Source organism: Lactuca serriola, chromosome 2, assembly GCF_051521515.1.
Source record: "Lactuca serriola cultivar US96UC23 chromosome 2, Lser_US96UC23_V15, whole genome shotgun sequence".
Classification (NCBI taxonomy): Eukaryota; Viridiplantae; Streptophyta; class Magnoliopsida; order Asterales; family Asteraceae; genus Lactuca; species Lactuca serriola.
The window spans coordinates 235,808,498-235,831,498 of record NC_136409.1 but is presented as its reverse complement, the minus strand read 5'-3'; the positions used below and the strand labels follow the sequence as shown (position 1 = coordinate 235,831,498).

General features: G+C 35.1%; 2 protein-coding genes across 4 annotated transcripts; both read left to right on the top strand.

The window, feature by feature from the left end:
* Positions 1-4,994: 4,994 nt before the first annotated feature.
* Positions 4,995-8,790, top strand: LOC145088924 (uncharacterized). 3 transcript variants are annotated; one of them, XM_079027408.1, is made up of 2 exons: positions 4,995-5,224; positions 6,117-8,790. In XM_079027408.1, exon 2 carries the CDS (start codon positions 6,263-6,265, stop codon positions 8,126-8,128), a length of 1,866 nt encoding a protein of 621 aa, XP_078883534.1. In that variant the 5' UTR covers positions 4,995-5,224; positions 6,117-6,262; the 3' UTR covers positions 8,129-8,790. The 3 variants fall into 3 exon arrangements, with proteins under 3 accessions (XP_078883534.1, XP_078883532.1, XP_078883533.1); XM_079027406.1 differs by having other exon boundaries at positions 4,995-5,230; XM_079027407.1 differs by having other exon boundaries at positions 4,995-5,230; positions 6,114-8,790.
* Positions 8,791-14,551: 5,761 nt separating this feature from the next.
* On the top strand, positions 14,552-17,497 carry LOC145090882 (putative protein phosphatase 2C 76). Its single transcript, XM_079028921.1, has 9 exons — positions 14,552-14,836; positions 15,447-15,760; positions 15,895-16,022; positions 16,103-16,201; positions 16,273-16,431; positions 16,565-16,651; positions 16,767-16,858; positions 16,930-17,004; positions 17,136-17,497. Exons 2-9 carry the CDS (start codon positions 15,513-15,515, stop codon positions 17,286-17,288), a joined length of 1,041 nt encoding a protein of 346 aa, XP_078885047.1. The 5' UTR covers positions 14,552-14,836; positions 15,447-15,512; the 3' UTR covers positions 17,289-17,497.
* Positions 17,498-23,001: the final 5,504 nt, after the last annotated feature.

The following is a 23,001-nucleotide window of genomic DNA, read 5'->3' as shown; positions in this document are numbered from 1 at the left end:
GGCAACATATAACATTTAGCACATAAAAACATTTTAGGCAACTTTCCTAAAATAAACTAGTGCTCGTGTCTAAAATTTATCAGACACACATCTCACAATCTCCACTTAGCATCTTAAGTTTAAGTCTAGAAATCCTACAAATTCCTAGTTCGCTTAAACTAATGCTCTGATACCAACTGTGACATCCCCAAAATCTCGGCCAGAAAAGACCGATTTCATTTATGCTTTTTAAACATTTTCAGAGTAAATCCGTTTGATTTTAAAAGAGATGCGAAATTTGTTCCCCAAAACAAAACATGATAAAATAGATATTTATCAAAACATTTCATAAAGAAATATGATTTCATTTCATAATCAAAAGTCGGGATGTCATGTTCCGATACAGATCATAAAGCATAAACGATAACATTACAAGTCGTTCAACAAATATATACATATACAGACTTGTAAACAAAAACAACTTGATGATTCGCCCATCTTAAGCTCTTGCGCCACTTCCTGTAATACAAATAAACTGAGTGGGTCAGGCTTGGGAGCCTGGTGAGCATATAGGGTTTTCAACCCACAATAATTATATTTAATTTCAACAATCCAAAATAAACCCGATTACCCATTCCCGTTATCCTCACTTTACGTTCCTAAAAATAACGTCTATTATAAGGAACTTATTTCAGGATTTTCATCGGGACGGACATTACTGCAGAGGGGCTTCCTCAACAATAAGTGTCCTAAAGGCAACCATGTGGGGGATAGAGTACACCGGTGAACACGTCGTTCACAACACCTACAGGTAATGAGCCTGCTAGTGTTCCACAGGACAGTCTAGAATAGTCCGTGGTCGTCATCCATACTCTGCTGAATGACTAGAATAACACCAATAACACCGAGGCCTCTCATCTGTTTATTTCACACCAATTGTCTACCCATATTCTACCCAACATATTAGTAGATAAAAATATACATTTTTATACGTTGTTTAAAAACTTGTATAGCATGCTTTAATCAATACATATTCCACATAACAGATGAGGCATACACACATAACACGTATTTCATAGATAATATATCAGATATATGAGGTAGAAGAGAGTGAATATACATTCACACATATAACCACAAAATATTTACACGTAGCATGTATTTTATATTAAATACTTCATAATACTGCGTTGGAATGAAAATAACTACACACTCACTTGATCAGAAGATGATCCGACAGCACTACGGCTTATAGAAGTAGTGTCTCTCCGTAGATCTGGAAGATCTTCACAAAAACCGGGCTCCTCGCGGGCAGGGCTTCGGCTCGGAAATAACGCTCTTCGGGATCCTCGGGGCTTCGGATCTTGCTTCGGGGCTCAGGAATAATACCGGGGCTTCGGGGTATAAACGGCACGCAAAACGAGGCAAAAGACTAGAGAGAAGGAAGAAATTGTAAAAAGAAAAGAGCTGCCTTCGGATCCCCTTTTATAGGTGCTGAACCCTCGCACGTACGCGGGGCGTAACTTCGGGGTACGCGGGGCGTACGCCTCGGTTGTCGTCAGCGCTTACGTCATCGGTCCTCTACGTCATTGCATACGACTCCGGAGTACTCGAGTGCTGGTTCGTCACCCTTCGCTGTACGCGGGGCGTACTTCGGATAGACCGACTGACTCCTCTTCGGATAATATCGGAGGTTTAATTAAAAATAAATATTAAATATTTAATAAACTTCAAAAATTCATATCTCCTTCATACGAACTTCGTTTTCGACGTTCTTTATATTCACGCCAAGGTGAGACTACGTTCTACAACTTTCGTTTAGACTCCGTCGGCTAATTTTGACTTTTATTTTTATTATTTATTTTTAAAAGGCCGGGACAGAAAAACTTCGTTATAAATTCATAACTTCTTCGTCTGACGTCCGTTCTCGCCTAACTTTTCATCGTTTCGCTACTAACAACGAGATCTTCGATTCTCATTTAGATTGTTTCGGCTAAAAACCGCTCGATCTCAAATCGAGTATTCGGGCTGCATACTGCCCAGTCGAAACTTTAGAAAATCATAACTTCCTCATACGAAGTCAGATTTGGGCGTTCCTTTTATGCACACTCTTGGTTTAACGAAATCTACGACTTTCGTTTAGATCGCTAAGGCTAAATATCGGTCTATCTTAAATTCATATTTTACGTCACTCGGCGTCGTGCCGGTTCTGTCGCGAAACTTCGACAGGTCATAACTTCTTCGTTATAACTCGGATTTTGGTCTTCCTTATATCATCGGAATCCTTGTTTCAACCACTACAACATTATGCAAAGATATCAGGCTTATCTCACACTTTAATTTTTGACGCTTATTTTATTCTTAATTCATTAAATTATAATAATTAAGAATACACATATAAATCACATAATTCACATAATTCACAAATAATACATTTTTATTATTTCAAATTGGGGTTACAAAGGTTAACCTAGACTATTACATTGCTAAAAATGGCAAGCCCAAAAACACGGGCGTTACAGAGGGGGGGGGGGGGGGGGGGAATCAGTATAAACAAAAGTCTTTTCATTTATTTTTAGTAATTTACATATTTCGTTCCTATGTTTAGTTGATTTTTTCGGTTTTGGTCCCTAAAAGAATCAGGTTGTAGTTTTCGGACCTTTGTTTCACTGTTTCATAAAACTTTTATAATTGCCTAAGTTAACAGCCTAGCTCTTAGTTTTTTTTTAAATGACCATTTTGCCTTTGGACCAAAACTAAAAAACATATAGCATAACAACAATATATATATATATATATATATATATATATATATATATATATATATATATATATTACTTAAGTTTAGAGTAGATTACATTTTTGATCCTTGAGTATACCTGATTTTTTTTCCAGAAGGTTCTGAGGGGCGTTTTTGGTATTTCATGGTCAAATGCTGACTCTAGTTGAGCACACACTTCTATTATACCGTGCATTCTTACCTACCCATGTATGGTACCGATTTTTTTCGAACAAATAATACGAGAGCCTATTTTCATCTTTCACACCATGCTTATATTTAACTTTAAAGCTCACATGAGTTGTTGAGAATGTATATTTCTTATTCGTATTCTGTTGCTATCGGAGACATAAGAAAACTTTTATAATGAGGGTGTTCATATCTTTTGTACAACCTGTCTGCTATATTATGTCATGTCCTCTCTTGTCTTGTCTATTGATTTTTTACAAATGTATACACACATGTAACATCATAATTTCATTATATATAACATCCAATTTTAACACTGAGTTTACTGTTTTCGAAAATATGATCATAGTTACCGATTAAAAAGATGGAACCAAGAACCAAACACAACGTTAAAAAAAAAAATCAAAAACAACATTATACATCCAAATTATAAGTATTCAACAAAGAACCATACGAATGAGTAAAAACATATAAATTCGAAACGAATATCAAACTTACAACTTAAAAGGATTTAAAGAAGAAATACATACATCTATTCGACTAAATCAGACTGATGGAAAGGTTGAAGTTTTTTTGCTTTTGTTTTATGCGGATGAATTATGACATAATGTCTATGTAAAACGATTATTAAAAAGGTTTGAAATATATATATATATATATATATATATATATATATATATATATATATACATGTCAATATGATGAAAATTAGCAGGTAATCAATTGAAATCCTATTTAAACTTAAAATAGAAGATATAATGCTTGAAAGTGTATTGATTCATAATAATATCCGAAACTTTTGAAATTTGAAATTAATAGTTTCCGAGATTTCAACATATAATATATTTGGAAAGCAATTTTGAATGAAAACAAAGCCTAAATTTAAGGTTTACATTAATAAAGAACTAATTTTGTAGTTGTAAGTTTGGAAAGAATTCAAGTATTATTTTCATTCAATTCCTACATTTAATTTCGTAATATAACGAATTGACTTTTTGTTTGATCAATGTGATGTAAGCAAATTGATCTAAAGGTGTAAAACCTATAAAGAAAACACAATCAACGGCTCAGATTGTTTTAGATAATATCATAAGGTTTCTCTTTTAATAATATTTAGAGATGCCTATTAATTATTAACTAATTTTCATTATTATTGAAAATAAAAATTAATGTTAATAATAATTTGAATGTTGTCAACTATTTAAATGCTTGTGAATTATTTGAATGACTGTATAAAATCGAACGACGATATAAATCTGAACAACTATTTGTACAACCCAACAAAATATTATAAATATAATAATAGTAATAATAATAATAATAATAATAATAAATTATAAAGAAAAAACAACAAATGACTAAAAATTTAAAAAGAGTCAAAATCCTTTTTGATGTAATTGATATTAGGAGGTAATTAGGGGTTTTAGTCTATATATAATTAGTAACAGGATACGTATAGTAACATTTTTGATTTTTTAAACCTTTGTTTGAATTCCATATTTATTATATCACCTAAAGAACAAATTTGACAAATCCTTACTCAACAATCTGAAACTCATTTATGTAAAAGGTAAAATAATCCAATGTTTGAATTTAATATTTAGATTTTAGAGAGATTTTGATTAAATTTTTATAACATATCCTTATTATTAATAGATGAAGTAAGTCTAATTACATGTTATATTTAGTATATTTTAATAAAAGAAAATAATAATAAAATATAAATTGTTTTATTGACAAAATATTGAAATATTTTAATTTCTATATGATATATTTAATGTATAGTTGAAGTAATAAAAGTTATTATTTTCATTTTTACTATTTGATATTTGATAAAAAAAATGCCATTAAATGCTAAAATTACTTGTCACAAATCAATTTAAAGATCAATTTCATACCATATACAAAATATATATAGAATATAGATAAGGTAGCAAGATGTACTTTTCCTTGGAATAAGAACCATACTCTATGACGAGTAAAGAATTAACCATAGTTAAGTTAATTGTTAGGGTTCCAGAGTCAAGACTTGAAGCCCAAAAGCTGGAAAAAATTAGAAGTGTCCACCTCCACCCATACCCTTTTCAATAGCGAAATATTCCGGTATTTATTGGAGCGGATTGATTTTGTTCTCGAGTTCTTACTTCTTCGGTGCAGGGTTTTGACCGAAATTCGCTTCGGGCGTTCATTCGCCTTTTTACCTTTGTGGCGGAATCATATCATATGGTCAACCAATAATCAAATCATATGGTGGTGATTCAAATCCCTTACTCATTTGTACGGGTAATTTACTGTTCTTTCTCACTCTCATTAACTTTCATAATTTGCATACATTTCATGAGCTTCAATTACCCGATTATTAAACTTGAATTTCGTCATTTTACTACTTCTGTATCGTGTTTAGGTTTGAGTTTTTTTAGATCTATGTCCAATGTTTACGACTCGAATCTAGTTTTTAGATTCTCGAACTTGGCTTTCCCTAGGTACCCGATTTGCTGCTTGGATCCTCGCAAAATGCGAATGCATAATAATAGTGACAATTAAACGGTTTAATAAAATGAGACGGAAGATCATATAGAATAGTGATTGTCAGTTGGCAAGCTTGTTATCATTTTCTCTCCTAATTGAATATGCCATTTACCAAATCTATATACAGCCACATGACAAAAGCATATCTTAGAACCAGATGTAGCATGTGTTATTATAGCATCATTTTTTTAAGCCATTTCTTGGGGTAACATTACCTTGCATGTAGTCATCTAGGAATGGTGTCACCCTTTCTCTCAATGATTACAATAAGTGTCACTTAGTGTAGATATTTCATAGATTTGTTATACTACAATTGCTTGTGGTAGTACCTGAATCTTGATTTTTCAGTTACTAGCTACTTCCATACCTAATATAGGAGATAATATTGACATTAGAATGTGTTCTAGATAAGAAATGCATGTATGAATATGATAGCATATTCGATGATAACATGATGGCTCCACTTAATAATATTGCTCCAGCTCCACCATCATTATTATCATGGTATAAGTGGTACATACATGAATATGATACATCTAGTCTTCATTGCAAATCTAATGAGGAGATTAGTCTGTTTCAGCTCATTCATTTCCAATTTACATACACAAAATTCAGTTTCCCTAATTTAGCTCTTCAGCAGGTATGTTGACTGGTTGTGACAACCACCTGTATACCAAAGGAAAGCCCTCAAGTCTAAGCCTTTAGTACTTGTTGTGTTGTAGCCCTTTTGCACGCACCCTTTCCTGAGGAGAGAAAGACAGGTGAAAGTAACATTGAGGGTCGGCCATGGAACGCAAGAGGGATGAGGCCATCAGGGCAAAAAGACTCGCCGAGAAGAAATTGGGTGATAAAGATTTTGCTGCTTCAAAGAAATATACAGTAAAGGCCCAAACCCTGTGTCCTGATCTTGATGGCATCTCTCAGATGTCCACCATTCTTGATGTGTATATATCTGCAGAGAACAAGGTAAATGGTGAATTCGATTGGTATGGGATACTCGGTGTAAACCCGTGTGATGATGATGAGACAATCAGGAAACAGTACAGAAAGCTGGCTCTCATGCTGCACCCTGATAAAAACAAATCGGTTGGTGCAGATGGAGCATTTAAACTTATTTCTGAAGCGTGGAGTTTGTTGTCTGACAAGGCTAAAAGATCATCCTATAACCAAAGGAGGAAAGTTCCATCAGCATCCCCTGGTGCTGGTGTAAACAATTTTGCAAAGCGGGGTGCAGCTTCAAAAGTACAAAAGTCCCACACCTCCACCACTACTACTTTTTGGACTGTTTGCCATGGATGCAGGATGCAATATGAATACCTAAAAATATATCTCAATCAAACACTCCTATGTCCCAATTGTCAGGAGCCTTTTTTGGCTAAAGAGAGTGCACCACCTGTTAATTTTAAGAAATCGGTTGCACACCAACACCAACACCAACAGCATCAGGATTCAATGAAGCAATATCATTCATCAAACAACACAGATAGTAGCTTCTGCAACACAGACCCTTCCATTGCATCAAAAGCAGCAAATGTTATCCAGCGGGTGAATGAGAGATTGAAAAGAGAGCGTGAAGAGTTGTCCATGGGAAACCACTCAAAAAATAGAAAAGCAGATGATAGTGACATCAAGCAGCAGTCTTCTTCTTTTAACACCACGTATCAAATGTCCTCAAGAAATACATTTGGGACTGGGATCATAAGAACAAATGGTTTTGAGACTGATGTGGGATATAAAATTTGGAATAGCACCAGAGAGTTGACCGTAGTTGAAACTCGAAACATGCTAATGAAGAAAGCCCAGAAGGAGATTAGAAAATGGCTTTCAGATGCGAGGAAGGAAACCACAAAACTTCCTGCAGATAATGTTAACTGTAGTACAAATAAAACCATGTCCATGGATGACATGCAAGAAGAAGAAAAAGAACATGAGCCTGCAATGAGTGTTCCTGATCCTGACTTTCACAATTTTGATTCGGATCGAACGGAAAATTCATTTCAAGACTACCAGGTGTGGTCTGCGTATGATGATGATGATGGCATGCCGCGCTTCTATGCGTTGATTCATAAAGTGATCTCAAGGAAACCACTTCAGATGAAAATCAGTTGGCTCAACTCAAAAACAACCGCTGAATTTGGGAAGATGGAATGGATAGGTTCAGGTTTCAGGAAGACATGCGGGGAGTTCCGGGTCGGAAAGTTTCAAATCAATACATCTTTAAATTCATTCTCTCAGAAGGTTAAATTTACGAAAACGCCACGAGGGTCTGTTGTTATACACCCTAAAAAAGGGGACGTGTGGGCCCTCTACAGAAACTGGTCCAGTGATTGGAACGAAAGCATTCCAGATCATGTGATTCACCAGTATGACATGGTGGAAGTAGTTGCTGACTATAACCAAGAAGAAGAAGAAGAAGGTGGTACTGGTGTCTCTGTCAGACCTCTTGTGAAGCTGACTGGATTTAGGACGGTTTTCTGTCCAGATTCAGACAGGAGTCAGGTTAAGAAGATACCAAAAGAAGAAATGTTTCGATTCTCACATCAAGTCCCAAAGTATTTGCTTACAGGTAAAGAAGCTTTTAATTCTCCAAAAGGCTACCTGGAACTGGATCCTGCAGCTACCCCATTGGACCTTATTCAAACAACAACCTAATCACCATCATCATGCCTGAGAGAGAGAGAGAGAGAGAGAATAAATCAACAAAATGGACAGTCAGACTAATAGGATAGTCATCAGCAGAGGTATAAAAAAATTGTATTCTATTTTTTCCTTTAGTAATGTTTTATATATATATGAAAAAAAAAAAAAAGAGTTTAGTTCATTGCATTTGCAATTTTGCATGCATGATCTCTCTAGAAGTTATGTGGGGGCTGGGCTGGGCTGGGCTCACATTTTCTAAAAGCATTTGGTGTCCTTTTGATCAATCCCTCCCCTAAATCAGGCTAACCCTAGTTACTTTGTAGAGTTCTTCATTTATTCTTGTTCAGTACAAAGTTGAAGAACTCTCTGCTTTGTAAAAAATTTCCTGTCTAGTTTTTTTTTTCTATAGTTTGAGAGGATAATAGATTCTAAGATTTGAAGTTCCTCGAATATGACCATTTACTAAAGGGCATCAGTGCAAAGGTTCACTCAATATGACAGTGCCGAAAGTTGGTAGTTGGGTTCAGTAAGGGCTAAATACAAGAAGTAGCTTCCTTTAATTTATTTGTGTTTTATTAAGTATTGTAACTTTTTTTTAATCAATACACAATATATTAAGAAAGGCACATGTCATATTTAGGCAACTAATAATGACCAATTTGCTCATTAAGTTATGTAAGTTGTATTTGTGTCATCTTGTAATTTTCGTTTTCATTTGACCATCGAGACCAGGAAAGGCTTATGCCATTAGAGTGTGGCTTCCATCACACTTTTTAATGTTTGGTAATTTCATCACAATTCTTCAATCCAATCCATCACCATCTTCGAACTTCGATTTTGCCGATGCACAGGAAGGGTAATGAAGATGAAGCTGAATGATGGGAGTTGTGGGGAGGGTCGTCATGTTTTTGATTTTATATATTAAATATGTTTACTTGTAAAACAAAATATAAATATACATCACAACATGTTAAACCGACATCACCCCATTTTGATGCTCAAATAAAAACAAAAATTACTCCTATAGTCCTATTCGTAAAGTTAATTGAAGTTACGTTTAAGAAAAACTCTTACATAATATAACAATTTTGTTTTGTTAATATGAAAATTATAACTTACATATTTATCTTTTTTATTTAAACAAATTATTTTATGTAGTTTTATATATTTTAATAGCTTCAATCTAATTTTACCAACATAACAATACAAATAAAAGTTGCACCTTTACCTATTTTTGTTAAACAAGAACTTATATAAATAATAATACAAATAAAAGTTAAACATCATCTATTTTTGCTCGATATGAACTTAGAGGTTTTTTGGGATTATTTTTGAAATGATTTTTAACTTTTTTAAAAAGTCAAAATGATGTTTGGTGACACAAATTTATTTTTTTTCAAAATAACTTTTGTAAAGAAGAAAAAGATGAGTTTTAGTCGGCGAAGTGTAATTTTTTTGTGACTTTTATCTTTAAATTTAATCTTTTAAAGCTAAATTACACTCAAAAGTACAACCTAAACATTTTTTAAAAACAAAATTTAGCTTTTGCCTCTTCAAAAGCTAAACTCAAAAAAAACTTTTAAACTCAAAAAGTAATCGCAAACACCCGCCTTATATAAAATTCTATAATGTGACTTTTTTTATTTTTTATTTTTTTTGAACCGACAAATCTAATATACTCCTAAACTAATACCACATAATTCCACCTATATCCACGACAGGACTTGAACCCTCGACCTCAAAGAGGGATGACACCACCTGATACCGTTGGGCTAAAAGCCCTTTGGTATAATGTGACTTTTTGGTTATCAAAAGAAAGAGGGGTGTGTGGTGGTGTCGGTGAGAAGGGAAGAAGGAAGCGGGATGGGCAGCGGCGGTGTGTAAGAAAAAATACGAGGAAGGAATAAGGGACTATATATTTGAGTAATATTTTTAAGGGTAAATTACACCATTCATCCCTCGTGCAGGTGCCAAAAAGTACGTTTAGTCCCTATTTTCAAAAATTAACTCGGACCGTCCCTATGTTTGTTTTTTCTTGCATGCTTAGTCCCTATTGACATAAAATGACTATTTTACCCTTAATAATTTCTTTTTTCATTTTTTTTATTTCTTTATCAGTTTTTAGATTTTTTTTTAATAATTAGACTTAATATTAGAGGTTCCACCATCGCAACACCTCTTCCTTTCTCTCAACTTCTGTTGCTCCACTGGAACAAACCTAAATTGTATGGAATAAACCCAAAGCAAACGTTAAATTGCAGCGACATCACCTGGATTAAACCCTAACGAAACCGGTTTCAGGTTAAATCCCCTTGAACAAACCATCCACATCGATGCTCAATTTGTGTATGCCGGTGCGACAGAAATAGAGTCGTCGATGGCGACAATCACCCCCATGAAGGCGACAAATAGTTAGTGTCGATCCCCTTAGGTATATTTTGTGGTTTGGAACTCAGTCTCTCCGATCTCTCCTCTTCTTAGTTCGATTTGTGGTTTGGAAATTTACAATGCTTCAATCATTGTCACTGTGAATAACAAAGCTTAAGGCTATGGCCTTGGAGATTTGGTTCAAAAGAGAGAAGGATAAATAAAAGGGGTGAGACCAAATGTCGGCGGTGATGAAGATGTTATCTCCGGAAAGGGAGAGAGGAGGATGTTTCTGACGGAGATGGAGTTTGTTTCCAACGGCTTCTACAACCACCCAAACCCACCGATGGGGTGGTGGGGTTTGTCTGTAGCTTTAAGTTATGGGGTTTGATTTTGGGAGATAGGATGGTGGATCAGAGAGAGTTTAGGAGGTGACGACGATGTGAGTTGTTCAACGAAGTTGAGGGAGATTGAGAGTCTGTGTGTATGTGCTGGTGTCAATATTTCAGAGAAGAGAGAAGAGTTTCTTGATGCACACCGGAGGAAGATGAGGTCAGTGAGATGATGTTCGCCGGAGGAAGATGAAGTTTGTGGGTGTTGGTGGCGTTTCGGTGTTCCGATTTGAATCTTTTTTCTTCTTTGGGACATGTGGGTTCTCGATCTTCTTCTCCGGCGATGTTTAGAGCGGTGGTGGTTGGAGGTGAATAAAGCGGTGATGGTGGGAATCTCGGAGGTAAAAAGAGTGGTGGTGGTCCGGTGAATTGTGATTTAAAGGGAATGTAGAAGGAAAATGGGAAAGGGAAAGGGAAGGGGTGGGGTATTTTATTTTATTTTCTTTTTATTTTAATACAAATTTAATTATAATTTAATTAAAATTAAAATAATGAGGGCAAAATAGTCTTTTTATGTCTTCCAAAGGATACAACATGCAAATTCAAACTAATGAGGGATGAAGCGTGCAAATTTTAGATATATGAGGGACGGTCCGAGTTAATTTTTGAAAATAGGGACTAAACGTGCTTTTTGGCACCAGCATGAGGGACGGATGGTGTAATTTACCCTATTTTTAATTGGTTAATAATATAGAAAAGATAAAATAAATCAACAAAGGTAAAATAGACATAGTCATCAATTAAGGAACAAAACCGAAATAAACCCATACTATAAGGACCGGCCAAAATAAAAAATAAAAATTTGGAGATTAAACATATTCAGCCTCCCAAACCCACATGGACCATTGATGTAATTTACTTATAATTTTATTATTCCTAATTAGTTGGAAATTAGTAGGAAAGGAATGCAATTCCAATTCCAATTCCAATTATTATTATTATTATTATTATTATTATTATTATTATAATAGTAATTTTAGTTATATTATTGATGATAATAATATTTAAATGTAAGAGTAAATTGCATGGATGGTTCTTTAGGATAACTTGTGTCTTTGGTTATTGACTTTTTTTTTTTTATTTTTTTTATTTTTTTTTATTTTTTTTAATTCAGACCATCCCTGCGGCATGATTTTGTTGGGTGGTTGGTTTCCGAGTGATGTAAAAATAGGGCCGGTTCTACCTTTTGCAAAACTAAGAAAGAGCTTAGGGCACCTAATTCTAAAGGGTCCCAGATTTTAAACCCTATTATGTTAATCATATATGTATATATACGTATTTCTTGAGTTACAAAGACAAGTTGGAGCTTGGCCTGGTGGTAAAGGCGTCAGTTTATCAAACTAAAGCTTTCATGTTTGAATCTGTTTGCTAATCTTTCATTCATTTTATTTTGGAAGCTACTTAAACATATCCCACATTGCTCATGGATGAAACTCAGCCAACTTTCATCTCTTATATAAGCTTAACCGTCCTCTTGTTTCGTATTAACTCTACCTTTGAGTCCTACATCGGCTGGGAGATCAAAACTTCAACAAACTTCATGTTTATATAAGTGATAAGCTGAGATGCATTAAGAAATAGTTTAGGATTTGGTTTAAATTATAAAACTGAAGGGCACCATTTTTTTAAAATTTTCTTAGAGTCCCCAAATTGGTTGAGCCGCCCCTGTGTAAAAAGACTATCATACCATACCCCACCCGACAACTAAATAAAACACAAGAATAGCCTCCTGAACTAGACTCGTTGCCACCATCCTAATGTCGTTGTCGGAGGTCGCTAGACGTTGCCGTACACCTCCCATCCACTACTTGTAAAATTAATGCAACACCCTCCATTCAATTTTTGCTCCATCAACCAATTGTTTATGATGAGTGAGGCTGAGGACTGATGAGGGTGAGTGGTGGTGGTTCGCTGATGGTGAGTGGCGGTTGTAGAGACTCTTCTATGTTCTCCTTCCCCTGATGGTGGGATATCGTCCATTTCTGATCACTATCCCCATCGGTACCAATTTTATAAGCAAATCATCTTTGAGGAGAGAAAAAAAAATCAAACCAACCTGCTTTATTAGGAATCTATTGGCCGTTTTGAACATCAAATACAAAGTCGGTAGTCGTTTCAAAGCATGTAATCCAATTGATGGGAACTTATACACAAATCCGTATGTTTTAGTAGTAATATGTTGTGGACAAAACCTTGGGAAGTTCTAGGATTTTGGTTTAGTGGAAATTCATGATGACGGTGGTTTGGGAAGCTGGTGTGCCTAAATCGATATAGATACCGATGGCGGTGATGGTTGTGGTGGCAGCGAAGGAGACCGATTGGAGTAAAAAGCGAGAAAGACGGATAGTTGTGATCTATGGTATAAGGCAGGTAAATGGGAGGGTTAAAGGGGGGACCAGGGCCGATCATGGGGATTCAAATGCCCAAGACGAGGCAGAAAAAAGGCCCTTAGGCCCTAACGTGTAACAAATCAAATTATATAAACTAAAGATTTTTTTAAATAATGATAAACTTTATAGCAATAAACATATCAAAATTATAGTATTTTAGTGAGTAATTACATATTGTAACAGCTAGCTGACAACATGTGAATCTTTTTTACTATTCTTGATAGCAAACTGGTTGATAAACTTTTATATTAGGGTTGAACTAAGTTTGGATTTTAGTGAAAAAGAGAGAGGGGGTAGAGATCAGTATATCATGTGGGGGTGGGGATGGGAAGAAGATAGGCGATGTTATTTATTTTCTTTTTTATTTTTTTATTAAATATTAAAAAAGTACAAAATAAGTTAAAAAGGATATAAAAATTATTTTATACGATAAAATTTGATACAACATGGCCAGAACGAAAAGGTTGGAAACTAAGTTTGATATTCTAAAAAACCACGTGAACTATGAAGATTTGTTTTTTATATATAATAATAGTTATTTAGTTAATGATATTTTATTATCTAAAGGAAAATTTTGAAAGTTGGAAACAGGATTAAAAGAGAACTTCAACTTTACATTTTACTTTCGGATTTTAACATTTTTTTCATCAAATGGAAAAGTGTAATCTAACTTCACACATGAAATGCTTGGAAAGATTAGATACATTCGAGTCTACTCTTGTGAAAAATTTATATGCATGTATATATATTTCATGAAGATATAAAGTTGGGTATTACACTCGCAAGTAAGGTGAAAACCCGCACCCATGATCGCCTTACTGCCTTACTGTCTAGTTCTCCGGTCCGGTAAGTCGGTAACTGTGGGTGCATCTCAGGATTTAATGTTTTATAATTTTATATACATATACATGTATATATGTGAAGGCGCATTTTAGAGGTGAGCCAGCAGGTAATGGCACACAACCAGTCGCACGTGCACATCAATTTTTGTATTGATCTTCTCTTCTGATTCTTAGAACCAGTCCAGTCGCCTCTCGTTTCGCAACTCTCCGTTTTCCTTTCCTAAACTAAAGTCGATATCGATCCAATAAAATAAAGAGAAATTTGGTGGGTGCCTTACAACTAATTTGTTTATTTTATTTGAGTTTTGTTTTGTTTTGGGTCCTTTTAGTTTTGTTTTTCTACAAAAAGAAAATACTTAGACACACGGTTACAATTCTCTTGGTTTAATCCTACAGCCACGTTTTATTTTTATTTATTTATAGTTTTGTAAGAAAACTCTTTTAGGATTATTCACCTTCAATTTTCTTGGAACAAATGCCATTGAATTACCGCTTAATTTGTAGTGTTTCCGATTCCACCATTTGGACTTGTTCTTTTTTTATTGAGGATTCCAGGTTTCTATATAATTAATTTTTATATTTTTGTGGACAATTTTGTAAGAGATTGTTGTTGAGGGGACGCATCCGTATATCAAGATATTCTTGGATAATCACCAATTGGTTGATTCTTTTTGCAAAGATTGGTGCTTATCGATCTGTTATGCTCGTTGAAAACCGATCAATCTAAAAGTAAGATTTCCTCTTTGTTTGTTTTCATGTTTATAATCATCACGTTAGGGACTGAAATTCAGGATTTTGGTATTGAAATTCATAGCAATTGATTCCATTTCACTCATTATAGTAGTATATATGAGCACATTATGATTGCATCTAGTTTCCAGTAAATTATTCTCATGCCTCCAAATTTGTCCATTTATGATATGATTTATAATTTTTAAAATCATCTTATATGAATAAATACTTTAATTTGGAGGGATTGGTTCTTTGAGAACGTTGCTACAGAATACATAACATGGTTGATGGTTTGTAATCTATGTGTCTACTCTAAAGCATGTTTGATGGAGAACAGGAACCAGGTATTGAGACATTTTTGTTTCTAAACGTCTATATGCACCTACATCATCCCACATAACATGAACGAAGGCAATCATATATATATATATATATATATATATATATATATATATATATATATATATATATATATATATATATATTACAACACATTGGTATATATATTGCTATTCAAAAGCGTAAATATATGAGTTTCTATGTATGTTGGTATACATATTACGCCCCTGATTGTTTAGAAATATGATGAAATCTGTGACATTAGCAGGAAATTTGTTGGTAACTCAAGGTAAAGGTTTGGCATACAGGGCCAAACCAGGTTGTGGATTCTTAGATGATATGCAGCAGTTACCTGAGGACATTGATTCTGCAAGGAGGGCATATTGGGAAACCTGTGGAAGGGTTGTTGCAGTTTGCAAAATTGAAGACAAGTCCTATAGTAACATTTTCTTCTGATCACAAGTGGTTGACAACTGGGAAAAGGATGATGGCTGCAGGTGCATCCGGGAGTCGGGGTTTGATTGCTGATGCTTTGACAGAGAAGGATAGTGATGGTTCATATACAAGTGGAGGTTGGAAGAGGTAAATTGATTCTCTTATTCATTGTACGTTTTGTAAGAATGCTGTACATTCTAGAGTAAGTATATATAAACCTATAGGCGCAATCCACATGTGATTAATTATTATGTATTAAAGCTACACCCTAATATTGGCAGTGAAGATGGAAAATTGAGCTGCGGTTATTCAAGTTTCAGAGGTAAAAGACCTAGCATGGAGGATTTTTATGACATCAAGACTTGCAAGATCGATGGGAAAATGGTCTGCCTCTTCGGGATATTTGACGGTTATATTCTTTCCCATCAGCTAATTTTTAAATTTGCAGATTTAAATTTTAAAATGAATGAATGAATATTTTGATTGTAGGTCATGGTGGTTCGCGTGCATCTCAATATTTAAAGGAAAATCTGTTTAAGAACCTCATGAAGCATCCAGAGTTTATAACAAACACAAAAGTGGCTATTAGTGAGTTCACTAATTCTTATCATGCACATACAACATGAATTTTGAATCCAAGAATTTGAATAACTTGACAGGTGAGACTTATCAGCAAACCGACAAAGACTTTTTGGAGTCCGAAAAGGATAATTTTCGCGATGATGGGTCTACTGCTTCGACAGCAGTTTTGGTAGGAAACTATCTGTATGTTGCTAATGTTGGAGATTCCCGGACTGTAATATCCAATGAGGGCAAAGGTAAAATTAATTTCCTATCAAATTAGCAGTGAGGCTGGCTGGCTGGCTGGATGATCATAAGATAAGATTAATTGTTGTTTGATCGAGGTTAACTAATTACTAAACCCGTTTGAGTTGTTGTTGATAATGGCAGCGATCGCCCTCTCTGAGGATCACAAACCAAACAGAAGTGATGAGCGGATGCGAATTGAAAGTGCTGGTGGGGTTGTCATGTGGGCAGGTAAATTAAGCGGTGAATGGAAAATGGATAACTTAATTAATACTACTTAACAGGAGTACGTACTTTCTAATTCATGTTTTGATATTCAAATATTTGTCTTTAATTTTTGTTCAAGGCACATGGAGGGTTGGAGGCGTATTGGCAATGTCTCGTGCATTTGGAAACCGTATGCTGAAGCAATATGTGGTGGCCGAACCTGAAATCCAGGTTGCCATTTCATGTTAGTTACCTTAATATTAGATTCCCTGTTGAACCTACCTACATTTTCTCTTTTGCAGGAACAAGAGCTGAATGAAGCATTTGAACTGCTGGTTCTTGCAAGTGATGGTCTCTGGGACGTTGTACCCAATGAGGTAGTATATATATAACATACTATATATATATATATATATATATATATATATATATATATATATATATATATATATATATGTATAATGTTTGTTGAAGAAGTAAGCTTGATTGTGAAATTTTGCATCATCAGGATGCTGTGTCACTTGCACAGACTGAAGAAGAACCAGAGGCAGCAGCTCAAAAGCTGACGGAGACTGCTTTTACCCGTGGCAGTTGTGATAATATCACCTGCATTGTAGTCAAGCCTACCACCATAAAACCACAAACCCAAACTGATGCCTAATGCCGGAGGGATTTCATGCCTCGGTTTTCTTGCATTGCTGCTCAAGATGTTCATGTTTTTTTATTCAATTTATGGCTTTCTTTTGCAACTTTTGTTCTGCAGTGAAGAGAGACATGAAAATTGTGTCTTCTCGTGTAAATTCTAATTTTTGCTCTTGATCCTGTTTGCTTTTACACTTGAATAAAAGATGTCACTTTCTTTCTCTTTACTCCCACCAATCATATTCATTATGTTCATTTTCATTGCCAAATGTAACACTGGGATATATATATATATATATATATATATATATATATATATATATATATATATATATATATATATATATATATATATATATATATATATATATATATATATATATATATATATATAGGGTTAGGTTATATTGTTTCTAGTAACTATTGTGTGTCAGAATGCACAGATCTAGACCACCGGATGTAATAGAATCAAAAGTCATTATCTGAGGGTCTATGATATTAAAATAGGATAACATGTACCATATAATCACACTAATTTCAGCATAAAGACATTTTAGTCAATTAACCTATATTAAAAAAGGAAATTTTTGGATTTTTAAGGATAATTAATTAGATTTTTTATTTTAAAAAATCTGAATATTTTAAATTAATTCAAATTTAAAAATCCGATTTTATTCTGTCAGAATGATAGAATGCCAATCATAAATTAGTAAATATATTTTTCGATTTTATTCCGTCAGAATGATAGAATGACAACCATGAACTAGTAAATATATTTTCGATTTTATTCTGTCAGAATGACATAATGCCAATCATAAACTACTAAATACATTCTGAAAAAATACACAAAATCAATTCTTAAACTAATAATATACCAAATAATTACATTGTATGATTGTGATTCATTGAATAATAACAACATTCTGAAAAAATAACAAATGTAATTCCTAAAAAATAACAACAATCTTAATTACATTGTATGAGTGTGATCATTCTTTAATGCATTCTTCAAGCCTTTACCATGAGGTCTTCAAACCATTTTTCAAGCAATTTCTATCACAAATTTATTGCAAAATATTTTGTAGTGATACACTTGTAACAACTGCACATTAAACATATAAACAATTAACTACAATTCTATCAGAATACAACAATAAATATTCTTACAGAATAAACTATTTTTGCAGAATGGGTTTGAATATTCTATCAGAATCGCTATTTTACACCTGTTTATTGTTTTTTACATTCTAAATCCAAACTTAATAACATTCATACTAACATGAAAACAAGCCTTGAGCAAGCTATATTTACAGATTTCAAAAACATATTACAGCGCGTGTTTATTAAAAGACTATTCACAAATATCATATAAATCAATCATATGCTACTCCATTCACAACATTCTATGTAGAAAAAGAATCAATGAATAATAACAAAGACTTACATGTGCATTAGTAAAAGATATGTCAACATCTTCCCATTGCTGGATGCAATCGTGGGTTTACTTCAAGTTTTCTCTGCTCCTCTCACAAAAATGTATAAAAGTCTTCATATTTCTCCAATTCAGGCTTTTATTGAGTCAACTTTCTTTTTGTTTCAGATTTACTCATGCCTCAAAGCTCGCGATAATGCTGCTTTGTAAAGGCCTCATATTCACATGCTTTGAATAATGTTCCAAGAATGTAACCCCTTATAGAGTGCACTCATTGTCACTCTCATTCGTTGAGGACTTTTCACAAACACTTTAAAGGCAGAATTTTGAAGACCAAATTCTGAAGGTATACCTACAATATACAAGATCAGCAACATAAATAAGTTGACAAACATTTTATTATAAAAGATTTGGAACCGGGTTAACTTTATTTGGGAAATTACATCAAGCCTAACATGTTCAAGTTAATTATTGAGTACAAGATAAAGATAAAAGAAAAATTGAACCTGAGAATTAATAGAAAATTGAAAAGCAAGAAAAATGTTTAGGCACCTGAGAAAAGTCCATTAAGTTCCTATGACTGATATAACCCCAAACCCTAGAAAAGTCCAGGAAGTTCCTATGGCTTCAGTTAACGATAAGAATGATTTAGCAACGATAAGATTTGAAATCTAGTTTGATGTAGCAGCGATTCCACCACAAACACCTCAGAATCTTAATGGGTATATCTCGGAATTGATTATAGTTTTATTCCTCAAAAGGTTTTTTTTTGTAGATTTTGAAAAGATTGAATGATTAGTACGAGTTATGGAGTTAAAGATTAGTTAGTTTGACTAAAAAAGTCAATAACAAGTATGGTTTTTACCTTATCAGTTTGTGAAGCACATAATCCACAATCAGAACCCTTTAAGCATCTCATACAGCTCCAGGTAGCAGAAGGTCTGGCGGAAGTGAAAGTCGGGCAGGTGATGTTACTGAAGTGGGATGTATGTAGCACCCGGTTCCTGGTACGTAAATGTTATTTGAGTATTTCCCTTCTTTTAGCCTTGGACTCGACGAGTCATAGGTCCGACTCGCCGAGTGGATGCAGGACCCGGGACAAGTTTAAGTTGGCGACTCAGCGAGTCCATATCCTGGACTCGGTGAGTCACAGCTGTTGGATGAAACCCTAAGTTTCAGGGGTTTGCACCCTATTTAAATGACTTAACTGCCCCAAGCCAGCTCCCATTCACCCTCAGAGCCCTGTATCTCTCTCTAGTCTTGCTTTCTTGTGAGTTTGAAGTGTTTTGTGGTGTATTGAAGTTTCTTTGAAGGAAAAGAAGAGGGAATCAAGAAGAGGAGAAGGAGGCCAAGCATCTCTGTGTCATTCCAACGTTTCCCCTAAGGTATAGCTCGTTTCCCCTCTGTTTTTAAGCTTATAGCTCCATAAAAGTCCTTTTTGAGCCATTTCCAAGATTGTGTATGCTTGAGGGTTTGTAATAAGTCGATTGGCCTCTAGATCTAGGCAAGATTGAGCTCCAGGAGCTCAAATCTGTTAGCTTTATGGCCCCATGTTGCTTGTTCACCCTAGATCTACCCTTTTGAGGCATTTTGAGCCCTAAAATCCATATTGGTGAATATCCACACGTAAAGTTGGAAACTTTACGTGTGATTCATGTCCTAGAAGTCCAGATCTGTGAATGGCATGGACTGAAATCGAGCAAATCTGTGTATTTAGTGGGCGCATGGCAACGACTCGGCGAGTCGTTCATGTGACTCGGCGAGTCTGTTCGCGAGTCTCCGAGTTTGTCCCCTTTTCGTAGTGTCGAGTGAGCAGTGAGTCGGAAGCTGAACTCATCTATGGAGGTACTCGGCGAGTCAATGCCCTTAGATCAAGAACAGACTCGACGAGTTGTTCATACAACTCGGCGAGTCTTAGCATAAGTGTTCATCGGATGAAGATGAACTCGACGAGTTGTTCGTACAACTCGACGAGTTGGATGAAGGACTTGAATATCAGTTTAGAAGGAGAACTCGTCGAGTCGTCGCCTAACTCGACGAGTAGGAACGGGATCCAGGACAATCGTTTGGGTGGTGACTCAGCGAGTTGGAAAGCCAACTCGGCGAGTCGGGTCAACTGAAAGTTGACTCTGACTTTGACTTAGGGCATGGTCAGGGGTAAAATGGTCATTTTACCCAAAGGTCAGTGAGCAGTGTTTGATTGAGTATGTTGTGGGAATTGCATCCGGAGGATTTTTGGAGCAGCAGCGGCAGCAGTAGGCAGTCAGTTCCCGATCAGATCAGCAGCTACTTCGAGGTGAGTTACCTTCCAGTAGCGGTGGGTCTACGGCCACAATGCCGGCCCACCAGTAGGAGTTGTATGTTAGATGATTGTCTTCGTGATATCATCTAGGTTTGCTACTACCTGATATGTTGTATGCTGACATGATATGTATATGTGATAGTTGTAGAGTTCGGTTGTTAGGACCGAAGGGTAGGTCGGACACCCCAGATATGTCTGACAGTACGTGATGATATGATTGCATGCTGGCTTGTTATGTTATATGAGATAAAGGTAGTAAGAGGGGACTAGTCCCCGAAGATCGGTTGTTAGGACCGATGGGTAGTCAGCACCCCAGAATGGCTTGACATGGGTAGTCAGCACCCTAGAATGGCTTGACATGGGTAGTCAGCACCCCAAAATGGCTTGACACGGGTAGGACGGCACCCCAGAACGGCCGTACCGGGTAGTCAGGCACCCCAGAATAGCCTGGCAGTAAGTATGTTATGTGTTTGTATGGTATGTGGTACGATGGGGGAACTCACTAAGCTTTGTGCTTACAGTTTTCAGTTCTGGTTTCAGGTACCTCCTCAGCTAGGGGAAAGGAGCCGGCGCAGTAGCAGCATGTCACACACACACTCTCCGGTTTCCGCATTTACGAGCTTCACTGGGATTTGTACTCTGATATTTTGATTGGGTGTATGAATTGGCTTTTAGACATGGTTCACTTTGTGTTATGGTTTGATCAAACAATGCTTTAGTTATTAATATTCTCTAAAGTAATGTTTTAAAACAAAATTTTTGGTCGTGAAAATTGGGTCGTTACTGTCACACCCCCAAACCAAGGATGGCGGAAACGTCCGGGGGTGGAGGACTTCATGTATAGTATCACAACAACGAGTATAATAGTGCTCAAAGTAAATACAACCAATCATATATATCTATTCGAAAGAGTTACATCATTGTATGAATTACATGTTCTAAATCAATTACAATATGTAGACAATAAGTATGAAATGTTTGACGCCTTAACGTCCCATCCTCAAAAGCACTTGGTTACCTGTTTATTGATTTCCTGAGAATACAAGTAGTTTTGAGAAAGTGTCAACACAAAGGTTGGTGAGTTCATAAGAAATTTTGTTGGAGAAGTAAACCGTTTTCCTTGTAAAAGCGATAGTATATGTATCCAGAAAATCCGATATTTTCTTTATAAAAGTTATGTAATGTAGTCTTATAACCGAAGACCAAAATGTATAAGTAACCTCTCTTACTAATAGAAAATGATATGTGTTTAAATTGACATAAACACGCTTGAATTAAATGAAATTCCCGTAAATTCTTATGTTTGTTAATACTTTATGTATATGTAGTCCTAAATCCCAAGACCGAGAAAATACCAAGTATTGTCCATACTTAAAGATATAAATGTGGTTTCAAATGATGTGTAGTCATAAATACCAAAACCGAAAGTGTACAGTAATATCTGTACTTATTGAGATAAAAAAAAATGATTTTAAAATCGACATAAAACCCACTTAAGTTTTATAAAAATCCCGTAAACTTTATGTATTGTTATATCCCTATGTGAGTCGCTATAATCATACTATGACTAAATGAACCTGCCACGACGTTTCTCAGACGTCGTAAAACTGAAATGACATTTGTCACCCGTAGACCTGCAGGTCCCACTGTAGTTAGCAACAAGGTGTGGGGTGTCAAACCCAATATAGATCTATACACAACTATCACGTTGATGTGCACAAAAGTACCCACTAATTTTAATATTTATAACCTAACAAACTTAGACTATCTATGCACTTATAGGCAGTGTACCTAGTCAGATTACAGTATAGCTTAGGTAAGTCGGGTGTCGATCACAGGGAACGGTGGATTAATTTAATATATTTGATTATAGGTTACAGGTCACACGAAAATAATAATTAAAATGGTTTAATAAATCTCAAACTAGCAAATAACAACTCTCGATAAACTAACAGGAAAGCACATCTCTTCAGGTACTTTGGTTTAGATAAATTACAC

Bases quoted from the DNA above. Each gene is read 5' to 3' on its own strand.
- LOC145088924 (XM_079027408.1), top strand. From the start codon at position 6,263: ATGGAACGCAAGAGGGATGAGGCCATCAGGGCAAAAAGACTCGCCGAG.
- LOC145090882 (XM_079028921.1), top strand. From the start codon at position 15,513: ATGATATGCAGCAGTTACCTGAGGACATTGATTCTGCAAGGAGGGCAT. The intron at 16,432-16,564 runs GTAAAATTAATT...TGATAATGGCAG, and splicing joins AATATCCAATGAGGGCAAAG to CGATCGCCCTCTCTGAGGAT. The intron at 16,652-16,766 runs GTAAATTAAGCG...TTTTTGTTCAAG, and splicing joins TGGGGTTGTCATGTGGGCAG to GCACATGGAGGGTTGGAGGC.